Source organism: Dictyostelium discoideum, assembly GCF_000004695.1.
Source record: "Dictyostelium discoideum AX4 chromosome 4 chromosome, whole genome shotgun sequence".
NCBI classification, from domain to species: Eukaryota; Evosea; class Eumycetozoa; order Dictyosteliales; family Dictyosteliaceae; genus Dictyostelium; species Dictyostelium discoideum.
The window spans coordinates 4586302-4597722 of record NC_007090.3 but is presented as its reverse complement, the minus strand read 5'-3'; the positions used below and the strand labels follow the sequence as shown (position 1 = coordinate 4597722).

At 25.6% G+C, this 11421-nt stretch overlaps 8 protein-coding genes across 8 annotated transcripts; 6 read left to right on the top strand and 2 right to left on the bottom strand.

Annotated features, from left to right (window-relative positions):
* Positions 1 to 1318, top strand: DDB_G0286531 (hypothetical protein; the record flags this gene model as incomplete). The annotated part of the gene is made up of 1 exon (XM_632604.1): positions 1 to 1318. A coding segment is annotated over one exon (1318 nt), but the record flags the coding sequence as incomplete, so codon positions are not given.
* A 1264-nt stretch (positions 1319 to 2582) lies between these two features.
* On the top strand, positions 2583 to 2840 carry DDB_G0286529 (hypothetical protein; the record flags this gene model as incomplete). Its single annotated transcript, XM_632603.1, has 1 exon — positions 2583 to 2840. The coding sequence occupies one exon, from the start codon at positions 2583 to 2585 to the stop codon at positions 2838 to 2840; it is 258 nt and encodes an 85-aa protein (XP_637695.1).
* A 76-nt stretch (positions 2841 to 2916) lies between these two features.
* DDB_G0286527 (hypothetical protein) lies at positions 2917 to 3477 on the top strand (the record flags this gene model as incomplete). The annotated part of the gene is made up of 1 exon (XM_632602.1): positions 2917 to 3477. One exon carries the CDS (start codon positions 2917 to 2919, stop codon positions 3475 to 3477), a length of 561 nt encoding a protein of 186 aa, XP_637694.1.
* Positions 3478 to 3961: 484 nt separating this feature from the next.
* On the bottom strand, positions 3962 to 5136 carry acmsd (aminocarboxymuconate-semialdehyde decarboxylase; the record flags this gene model as incomplete). The annotated part of the gene is made up of 2 exons (XM_632601.1): positions 3962 to 4086; positions 4182 to 5136. The coding sequence occupies 2 exons, from the start codon at positions 5134 to 5136 to the stop codon at positions 3962 to 3964; spliced, it is 1080 nt and encodes a 359-aa protein (XP_637693.1).
* A 992-nt stretch (positions 5137 to 6128) lies between these two features.
* Positions 6129 to 7046, top strand: rplP0 (ribosomal acidic phosphoprotein P0; the record flags this gene model as incomplete). Its single annotated transcript, XM_632600.1, has 1 exon — positions 6129 to 7046. One exon carries the CDS (start codon positions 6129 to 6131, stop codon positions 7044 to 7046), a length of 918 nt encoding a protein of 305 aa, XP_637692.1.
* Positions 7047 to 7311: 265 nt separating this feature from the next.
* Positions 7312 to 9316, bottom strand: DDB_G0286523 (hypothetical protein; the record flags this gene model as incomplete). The annotated part of the gene is made up of 2 exons (XM_632599.1): positions 7312 to 9111; positions 9233 to 9316. The coding sequence occupies 2 exons, from the start codon at positions 9314 to 9316 to the stop codon at positions 7312 to 7314; spliced, it is 1884 nt and encodes a 627-aa protein (XP_637691.1).
* Positions 9317 to 9532: 216 nt separating this feature from the next.
* Positions 9533 to 10097, top strand: rpc9 (RNA polymerase III subunit; the record flags this gene model as incomplete). The annotated part of the gene is made up of 2 exons (XM_632598.1): positions 9533 to 9540; positions 9713 to 10097. The coding sequence occupies 2 exons, from the start codon at positions 9533 to 9535 to the stop codon at positions 10095 to 10097; spliced, it is 393 nt and encodes a 130-aa protein (XP_637690.1).
* A 452-nt stretch (positions 10098 to 10549) lies between these two features.
* Positions 10550 to 11380, top strand: dgtB (dolichol-phosphate-mannose synthase; the record flags this gene model as incomplete). The annotated part of the gene is made up of 2 exons (XM_632597.1): positions 10550 to 10689; positions 10756 to 11380. The coding sequence occupies 2 exons, from the start codon at positions 10550 to 10552 to the stop codon at positions 11378 to 11380; spliced, it is 765 nt and encodes a 254-aa protein (XP_637689.1).
* Positions 11381 to 11421: the final 41 nt, after the last annotated feature.

Sequence of the window (11421 nt, the reverse complement as noted above, 5' to 3'; positions counted from 1 at the left end):
CGATAATAAATGTGTGTGCATCACTAAAAACCCAAAGATAAAGACCAAATATAAGACAATTGGGGCGAAAGAAGAAGAAAGATATCTTGGCTTTTTCTTCAACCGCAAAGGTGTAATAAGCAAAGTAGATGATACGGTGAACAAACTGGAAAACCTCACAAAATGCTATTCGAGCGTGTCATCAACGCTAAAAGGTAGAATCACAATCCTCAAATCATACCTGCTGTCCCAACTAACATTCCAACTATACATCAACGAAATAAATGACATAAAGAAACTGGAGAACGTTAATGCCAACATGTTATTCAAAGGGGACAGGTGGGCTATCTCAAAAGAAAGGAGCAGAAGAGACTATGAAATTGGAGGCCTGGAACTCTGGAATATGGCAACCAGATCCAATGCCCAGAAAGCATGGATATACGAACAATACCTCAGAGAAAAAGACGACCAGAACTGCCCTCCACATATGGAAGTCTGGAAGTCGGAAAAAGAAAACTCACTATCAAGGATTCACATCAAATGCTGGAAAGCCTGGAAGTTGTTGCACCACCCAAGAGAGCGAATAACTCTCAAACTAAACCAAGTCAAACCCAAATACGAAAACAAACAAAAATTAAAAGTAATCTATAGAAACATGATGGATATCAAATACAAGGGATGGAACAAACACCAGCCAACAACAGGTCAAAAACTGATTCAAAAGAACATTAATCACCCAATTCTACCATTCAGAGAAGCCAGATCAATCACAACTATCAAAGGAAGAGACTTAGCATGGAGATATCTACTCAAGGCACTTCCAAAACACCATGGGGAGAATTGCCACTCATGTAAAGAAGAAGAATCGTCTATGCACATCTTCTTCGAATGCAAATCAATAAAACAGAATATCGACTCAATCTATCAAAAGGTCTGTAAAGACTCCAACAACACTTACCACGGTCCATGGAGCGAAAAAGTTCTCGGAAAACTACTCACACCATTCTCATCAAATCTGATAGGAGCCATTATGGAATCGATATGGTACAGAAGAAATCAAATAAAATTCAACGATAACACTACAATAATAACAGAGAACCAAATAATTCATAAAATCAAAAAAGCGAGAGATGCCGAATGGGATAGAACAAGAAAGATAGTAGAAAAACAACTACGTCAAGAACTAAGATGCACTGATAACCGAGAGTCAATCAATCGGACCGCATCAATAAAAAGAAGACTCGAAAAATTCAGCCACAACTGGAACTCGAAACTCATGACCATAAACATCCCGGAACACTTCATACCATACTGCTCATATAACACCAACTACTCATAAAAAAAAAAAAAAAAAAAAAAAAAAAAAAAAAAAAAAATTATAACAATAATAATAATAATAATAATATAATAATAATAATAATATAATAATAATAATATAATAATAATAATAATATAATAATAATAATAATAAAAAAAAAAATAAGAATAACAAGAAAAAAAGAAAAAAAAAAAAAAAAAAAAAAAAAACAAATAAACTCTCCTAGAACACACTCAAATTGAGTGATGTTATTAAAAAAAAAAAAAAACTAACTTGGATTTATGTATTGATATTAATATGGAAATCATAAGAATCATAATATAATTCAGTTACTAGTCATAACCGACTTTAGAAGGTTTGTCGTTACAATAAATAATATTAAATACTAACTGACTTTAGAAGGTTAATCCTGGTACTCAAAAAAATTAATATAAATACTCTAAAAATATTAAATAAAAATCAAAATCATTGTGTTTTCTTTACTATCTTAAATATACAAATAAACTATTAATCTCTTTTTTGTTTATCTTATTATAATAATTATAATTAAATTCAATAAACCAGTACACCTAATTTATTATATTTGGTTTTTTTTAGAAAAAATGGTCCCTATTATTTATAAAAAAGGCAAAACACCGCAAAAAAACGCAAAAAAATACATTCACCCTCACAAATTTAAAAATAGAATGAATATTCAAATACCAAATCCACTAACTTTATTGGATCATGCAGGTCCAAATACCACAGACACTGCAATTGGTGAGAATGGTAAAACTCTGTAATCATTTCAAGAATGGTTGATATGGAGAATAAATTTATAAACGTCGCGACCCATCAAAAAATTTCAATTGCTTGTTACCAGTTTATTATTATGGGGAAATCCTGTTGTTTTCTTTTCACCTGCAATTCCAACAAATGAAATAATAAATAAATAACTAATATAAAATATTCCATTCTCATTATAAAAGAACTACAGTTCAATGAATAAAATATAAAATTTGGATTGAAATTGTAAAATCAAAAAATCAAAAAAAGATTTTTAGGTAATAAAAAAAAATAATTATAAACCTTTAGTTTTATTGGGATTGGTTTCAAAATATCGAAAAAAAAAAAAAACCCAAAAAAAAATATAATTTATATTTATTTATTCTAAAATAAACTTCTTTTTGATTTCCAAAAAAAAAAAGAAACTTGAATTATTTTTTTTTTTTTTTTTTTTTTTCCACAACATCTATTTTTATCAAAAAATTTTTTTTTTTTTTTTTAATTTTTTTTATTTTTAATAATGTCATTAGAAAATATTCAAAGCAATTTAAATCAAACATCATCAAAAGGATGGGATAAAACTGCCCAAGTTTTTTTAAACAATTTTGCAAAACCAACTGGATTTACAACTCTTTTTGCAATTGATGCAATAAATTTAACAATTCCAAAAGAAAATCAAGAAAAACCAATGAAAATATTAGACATTGCATGTGGTACAGGACCATTAACAATTGTAGCGAATGAAATTTTTAAAAAACTCCAAATTTATTGCAACTGATTTCTCAACAAATATGATTGAAATTCTTTATAAAATCATTAAAGAAAATGATTTAAAAAATATTGAAACCCATATAATGGATGGTCAGAATTTAATTTCAATTGAAAATGATTCAATTGATTATACATTTAGTATATTTGGATTAATTTTCTTTCCAGATTTAATAAAAGGCATGAAAGAAATGTACAGAGTTTTAAAATCAAATAATCAAAGTCGTACCGCAATTGCATCATGGTGCTCCGATTCATTTTTACCAGAAATCTTTAGAGAAACTTTAAATCAATTATTAACAGAACAAAATAATGGTAAACCAACAACTCACAAACAATTGGCATCATCACTTTCAAATGAATTGGAATTTAAAAATCATTTAGAATCAGTTGGTTTTATTGATGTTTCAATTACAAGAATTGAACATCCATTAGAAGTAAATGAATTATCAGATCTCTCAATATTATTAAAAAGTAATCCTGCATATGTTGATTGTTTAGATCTATTGCATACTGATGAATTAAAATTAAAATTTGATTCACTATTTATTGAAATTGCAAAATCAAAAAATCCAAAAAGATCTTTAGAAAATAATAAATTACAATTAAAATCATACAGTTATATTGGTGTTGGTACAAAACTTTAAAAACCACCTTTAAAATAAAATAAAACAATTTTAAATATTAATTTATATTTCAATAAGATTTTTAAATTTTTTATTTAAAGTTTAATTGTCAAAAAAATAAAAATGAAAATAAAATTAATTTTATTTCAAAAACAATACCAAAAATAGGAAATATAAAAAAAAAACATAATTACAAATATAATAAATACTTTATTTTAAAGATTTGGAAACAATAAAAAACAAAACCTATTACACTTAATTGAGAAAAATAAATAAAAAATAAAAATTGTTAATTGTTTAAATATTGCTAAAACACCAATGGTAAAAATCAAGATTTAACTTTAATAGGTATAAAAAAAAATAAAAAAATAAAAGAATAAAATTAAAATATTTTCCTTTGTTTTTATTTTATTTTATTTTTTTGTATTTGTTTTTTTTTTTTAAAGAAAAAAAAAAATTTAAAAAAAGTTTCTAAAAAAAAAAAAAAAAAAAACAATGTATGTATTTATAAATATTTATTTGGATCCAACCCCAAAAATTCCAATGCATTACCACCTAAAAGATTTTCTTTAGTTGTTTCGCTAAATTCTTTAATTGATTCAATTAATTGACCAGGAACTAATTCGCCCACTTTTGAAGTTTTTTTAAAAAAAAAAAAAGTAATTAATATTTCTCTCTTGGTGAATATATATATATAATAAAAAAAAAAATTAAATTTTACTTACAAGGAAATGGATAATCAGTACCTAATGTTACCTTTTTTTCACCCATTAAATTTACTAAAAATTTAAGAGCTTCTTCATCGTGAACTAAAGAATCAACCCAAAATTTACCAATGTATTCACGAGGATTAATTGGATTAACGACAGCACATAAATCTGGACGAGCATTAAAACCATGTTCGATACGTCCAATAGTAAAGGGAAATGAGCCACCACCATGAGCAAAACAAACCTTTAAATTTGGTAAACGTTGGAAAACTCCACCGAAAATCATTGAACAAATGGCTAAACAAGTTTCAGCAGGCATACCTACTAACCAAGGTAACCAATATTGTGGCATTCTATCTTTACCCACCATTTCCCAAGGATGAATGAAAACTGCAGCACCTAATTTCTCACATTCCTCAAAGATTGGGAATAAAGATGGGTCGTCCAAATTCTTTCCATTTACATTGCTACCAATTTGAATACCTGGTAAACCCAACTCTAAAATGCAACGACGTAACTCTTGAATCGATGACTCTGTGCATTGCATTGGCAAACTTCCTAAACCAATGAAACGTTTTGGGTTCTCTGATACTACTTGTGCTATATGATCGTTTAAATATTGTGCTAAATCTAATGCATCTTGAGGTTTGGCCCAATACCCAAACATGACTGGTACTGTCGATAAAACTTGGATATCAACATCGTCCCTATTTAACTCTTGAATTCTTACATCTGGATCCCAACAATTACTATCGATCTCTCTAAAAAATTTACCATCTATCATCATCTTTGCTTTACATGAACAATGATGATCTAACGACACCCATCCACCATAACCATATTTCTCTTTTAAATTTGGCCAATTCTTTGGTAAAATATGTGTATGTAAATCAATTTTTAAACTTCTTTTTTTTTTATCACTACCATTATTTGTTGTAGTTGTTGTTGTTGTAGTTTCTTTATTTTCCATAATTTATTATTATTATTATTATTATTATTATTATTATTATTATTATTATTATTATTATTATTATTATTAATACTATTATTTAATTTTAACTTTTTTTTTATTTTTAATAATATTGCTTTATTGTTTTATTTTTTTATTTTTTTTATTTTTTTTCTTTTAAAATTTTTTATTTTTTTATATGATAATAAGAAAAAAATAAACTATTTTATGTTATAATATCTTTTTTGTCTTTTTTTCCGTTTTGTTTTTTTTTTAATAAAAAATAAATTTTAAAAAATAAAAAATAAAAAACAAATTTTAAAAAATAAAAAAAAAATAAAAAAAATAAAAAAAAAATAAAAATAAAAAAAAATAAAAAAAAAATAAAGAAAAAGAAGTGGTAGGGGTGAAAATAAATACCTTTATTTATTTAATATAATTTGTATTTCTTTCTTGTATTTTTATTTCCTTTTTTTTTTTTTTTATTATTATAATATAATAATTATTTTAATTTTTTATATCTCAAAAAATTAATCTCTTTTTTATTTGAATTTTTTAAAAGATATTATATATTATTTATATATAATTTTAATTTTTGAGAATTTTATCTGAAAATATAAATAGATTATTTACATTCATAAATAAATAATCAAACGTTATTATTTTTATGGGGATATGCTGAAAAAATTGAGAAAATTTTTTTTTTTTTTTCGTTTCCAAAAATTTTGTGCGGGGCTATAAAAATTTTTTTTTTTTTTTTTTCAAAGTTTAGTCTCAGTATTGTATGTATAATTTTATATTGATTGAGATTGATGGATAGTTAGACAGAGATGATTACATATCACATATTTAATCTTTAATCTTTAACGAAACTATGACATTAATTTGATCATATATCTATAAAGATTAAAGATTAGATTAGAAAAAAAAAAAAATAATTGATAAAGGATTGAATATTAATTATAATTTTTATTATTATCAGACTTTATCTTTAAATTCTCATACACAACAAGATGTCCGGGGCAGGAAGTAAAAGAAAGAACGTTTTCATTGAAAAAGCTACCAAGCTTTTCACCACTTACGACAAAATGATCGTCGCCGAAGCTGATTTTGTAGGTTCAAGCCAATTACAAAAGATCAGAAAATCCATCCGTGGTATCGGTGCCGTTCTCATGGGTAAGAAGACTATGATCCGTAAGGTCATCCGTGATTTAGCTGATTCTAAACCAGAACTCGATGCCTTAAATACCTACTTAAAACAAAACACCTGTATCATTTTCTGTAAAGATAACATCGCTGAAGTTAAACGTGTTATCAATACTCAACGTGTTGGTGCCCCAGCTAAAGCAGGTGTTTTCGCTCCAAACGATGTTATCATCCCAGCCGGTCCAACTGGTATGGAACCAACCCAAACCTCTTTCCTCCAAGATTTAAAGATTGCCACTAAAATCAACAGAGGTCAAATCGATATCGTCAATGAAGTCCACATCATTAAAACCGGTCAAAAAGTTGGTGCCTCAGAAGCTACCCTCTTACAAAAATTGAACATCAAACCATTCACCTATGGTTTAGAACCAAAAATCATCTATGATGCTGGTGCCTGTTATTCACCATCTATCTCTGAAGAAGATCTCATCAACAAATTCAAACAAGGTATCTTCAACATTGCTGCCATCTCCTTGGAAATTGGTTACCCAACCGTTGCTTCAATTCCACATTCAGTCATGAATGCTTTCAAGAATTTATTAGCCATCTCATTCGAAACCTCTTACACTTTCGATGCTGCTGAAAAATTCAAATCAGCCGCTGCTGCTGCCCCAGTTGCTGCCGCTCCATCCGCTGCTGCTCCAGCTGCCGCTGCCAAGAAAGTCGTCGTCGAAGAAAAGAAAGAAGAATCAGATGATGATATGGGTATGGGTCTCTTTGATTAAGATTTGAATAAATAAATTTTTTTTTTCAAAAAACATCAAAAAAAAATAATAATATATGTATATTTTAAAATGATTTTTTTATTGTGTGTTTTCTTTTATTATTACTTTTATTTAAATATTTGGTGTTTTGCTTGAAAATAGAAAACATTATCAACCTATTACAAATTTATTTAATTTTATTAATTGCTAAAAAAAACAAAACAAATATATTGTATTTCAAGATTAATATTCTTTTTTTTTTATTTATTTTTTTTATTATTTTATTTTATTGAACCATTGAATCTCTTTTAATTAAATATTCATTTAATGATAAAATATTTTTAAACATTGAATGATCATTTTTAACAATATTTGCAGGAATGATTTGTCTTTTCCTTTTTGGTTGCATTGATAAAATTTTATTTGGATGATCAGGAATATGAATATTTAAATCGATTGATCTATGAACGTCATAAAGTGAACGAGTATTATTAGAATCATTAGTGGAAGTGGTGGTAGTTGAATTTTTTGATTTCTCTAAAAATTGAGCAGATGGTGATAAAGTAGCATTAATTGGACTGGTAGTAGTTGGAGTTGTAGAATTGGTTGGTGAAATGACTATACTTGAAGTATCAGCAGCAACTACAGCACAATTTCTAGTTTTTCTTCTTGCAAATGGATCAAATTCATTTGAAACTTGTTCAGTTGAAGTTTGAGTAGTTGATTGATATTTAAAGTTTAATGATTTATTCTTTTTATTAATGGTTTGAATTAATTGATCAACCTTTGAAACATTCTCTTCTTTAATGCTTATTGCCAACTTTGTCAACTCTTCAATTTTCTCACAAATGGTTCTATATTCTTGTGATTGTGGATCCAATGTTTCACGAAGTGCAATTGATTTCGCCTTTTCAATGGCAATATTGACAGGAGTCTTTAGATATTTACTTCTGTCAGATGCTCTCTTTTCAATATCTTCATTGGTGTAGGTATAATCTTGAGCTTTCTTAATATCACCAATCTTCATATCAATCTCTTCAGGTGTTGGTAAAACTTGTTTAGCACGTACCATATCAGAGATCCATTTCTCGTGTTCGGCTGGTGTGATTGCATTATTTGAAACATTCTCAATACCAAACTCTTTAGTTGAGCCAGCATAGGATAGTACCAAAAGTTTATCAGTTTCTTTATTCTCTACTTTATATTGTTTATGACCTGTACGAATTTCAACAATCTCTGCAATTCTATAGATTGGATTATTTAAATGTGAACCAATAACAACACGTACGAAAAAGTTTGGTGCATACCTTTCAAAATAAGGTTGATCAACCCATTTAACCAACATATTTCTTGATAATCTACATTGATTCATTAAGTTGATATTTAATGTATCAACTGATCTTTGAATCTCTTTCTCTATATTTCTTTCACGTTCACGTTCACGCTCACGTTCTCTCTCTTTTTCTCTACCTCTATCACGATTATCTTGTTCAATTCTTGATGATGAAGTTTTTGGTGTTGAATTGGCTGATAATGAAGTTGGTGTGTTATTATTACTACTTGATGCACTACCTGTAGTACCGCCACCACCACCACCGCCGCTATCCTCCTCCTCTTCTTTATCTTTTTTAGATTTCTCTCTTTTCTTTTGTAAATCTTTTAATGCTTCTCTTTGTCTATCCTCTTTTTCACTACGTCCTCTAGTTGATGATTGTGATTTTAATTTATTGTCAACTTGTGAACCAGATTTCTTTTCTCTATCTCTAATTGATTTTTGTTGTAACCAAAGTTCTCTTGCTTCTTTTCTCTTTTCATATCTTTCTGATAATATATTTTCTCTATCAATTTCTGGTAATAATGAAAGTTCATATCTATCATTATCATCTTTATATAAATCTTCATCATAACCATCATTAAAATCATCATCATTCTCAATTGATGCACCTCTATTCCTACGACTACTACCATAGTTTATAGTTGATTGTTGCATTGATGTTGAACCTTTCTTTCTACCTGGTCCTGATGTTTTCTTTTTTTTATTTTTATTTTCTTCAAAATCTTCATCACTTGATTCATTTGATTTAATCTATAATAAATAATAAATGATAAAAATAAAATATAAATAAAAATATTAATAAAATTAGTATATATTAATAATAATAATAAAATAATTTAATAAATAATGAATATTCATATAAATAATATACTCTTTTATTTGATTTCTTTTCAGTTAATTGAAATAACTCCTCATCCAAATCATCATCGGAATCAGAATCTCTACTTTTAACCATTATTTGTATATTATATATTTATATTTATTTGAATTAAAAATTAAAAATTTGAAATTAAAAAAAAAAAAAATAAAAAATAAAATATATAAAAATAAAAAAAATAAAAATAAATAAAAAAAAATTAAAAAAAAAAAAAAAAATTGTGAAAAAAAAAAAAAAATAAAAAAAAAAAAATAAAAATTGGTAGTTTGTTGGCAAAAGTTTTCAAAAGTTGAAATGAAAATGTAAAATAGGAAAAAATAATAATCGAAATATTATTAAAACATATTCAATTTCTAATATTATCAAAAAAAAAAAAAAAAAATTTTATAATTTTTTATAATTTTTTATTATTTTTTATAATTTTTTTTATTTTTTATTTATTTATTTATTTATTTATTTATTTATTTATTTTAGAATAAAAAAAGATAAAGAAGAAATTATTACAAATTTTGAAGTACTTCAACTATTAAAACATAAAAGAAGAATTGAGGAACAAGTATTATTAAATGAATTTGTTAATAATGTAATTAGATATTTAGAAACAACACCAGCATCAAAACAAACCATTGAATCAGTTAAAGAATGTAAAAAGAGTGTAACTAAATTAGCAGATACATCAGGTTGTAAAATTTTAACAGGTGAAATGTTACAAATATTAAATATTGCACCATCATCAGAAGTTGAAGTACATTTAGTAATTGAAGATTGTGAGGATAGAATTGATGCCAAAGAAGTTTTAAAAGAAATTAAAAATAGTTTAGGTGAAGAAGCTGTAATTAGAGATGAAGATAATTTATAATCAATTTTTTTTATTTTTTTTTTTATTTTTTTTAATATATAAAAAATAACCTATGTATAGAAAAAGAAAATTTAAAAAAAAAATGATATTCTTTGGAAACTTGTAAATATTAATAAAATAAAAAAATAAAAAAAAAAATAATTAAAATAATTAAAAAAAAAAGAAATTAGAATTAATTTTATCATAAAAAATTAAATTTAATTTATTGTGTTTTTACTTTAAAAAAATAATAAAAAAAGGATCAATCGATAAATAAAAAAAAAAAAAAAAAATAAAAAGAGGTGGACTGAAAAAAAAAAAAAAAAAGAAAAAAAAAAAAAAAATTCAATTTTTTTTTTTTTTTTTTATTATCATTGAACACGATACCCCTATATTTTAATATTATTATTTCTTTTTTTTTTTTTTATTATTTGTATATTTTTTATTAAATATTAGTAAATTTATATAGTAAAATGTCAACAAAAAATAGAAGTGATAAAAGTTCATCAAGTTCAATAACCAAGGATAAATATACTATTATTTTACCAACTTATAAAGAAAGAGAAAATCTTCCAATCATTATTTGGTTAATTTCAACAGAATTAGAAAAATGGTATGTATATTCTATTGATAATAATATTATTAGTTATATATTTATGTATTATTAATAAATTATTAGTTTTATAGATTATGAAGTTGTTATTGTTGAAGATAATTCACCAGATGGTACATTAGAAGTTGCACAACAATTACAAAAGATTTATGGAGAAGAAAAGATAAAAATTTTATCAAGACCAGGTAAGATGGGATTAGGTAGTGCATATATGGATGGTATAAAGAAATCAACAGGTAATTGGGTGATTTTAATGGACGCAGATCTTTCACATCATCCAAAATTCATTCCACAATTCATTGAGAAACAAAAGAAACTCAATTGTGAAATTGTAACTGGTACACGTTATCAAAGTGGTGGTGGTGTATTTGGCTGGAATTTATATAGAAAGTTAACATCACGTGTTGCAAATTACATTGCATCAGTTTTATTAACACCTGGTGTATCCGATTTAACAGGTTCATTCCGTCTCTATAGAAAAGACGTTTTAGAGAAATTAATCACTCAAAATAAATCAAAAGGTTATGTATTCCAAGTTGAAATGATGGTTAGAGCAAATCAATTAGGTTATCAAGTTGGTGAGGTCCCAATCACTTTTGTTGATCGTATCTTTGGTGTCAGTAATTTAGATAGTGGTGAAATCGTTGGTTTCTTAAAAAGTGTTTTAAATTTATTTATGAATATTGAATAGTAAAATAAAATAAAATAAAATACAAAAAACAAAACAAATAG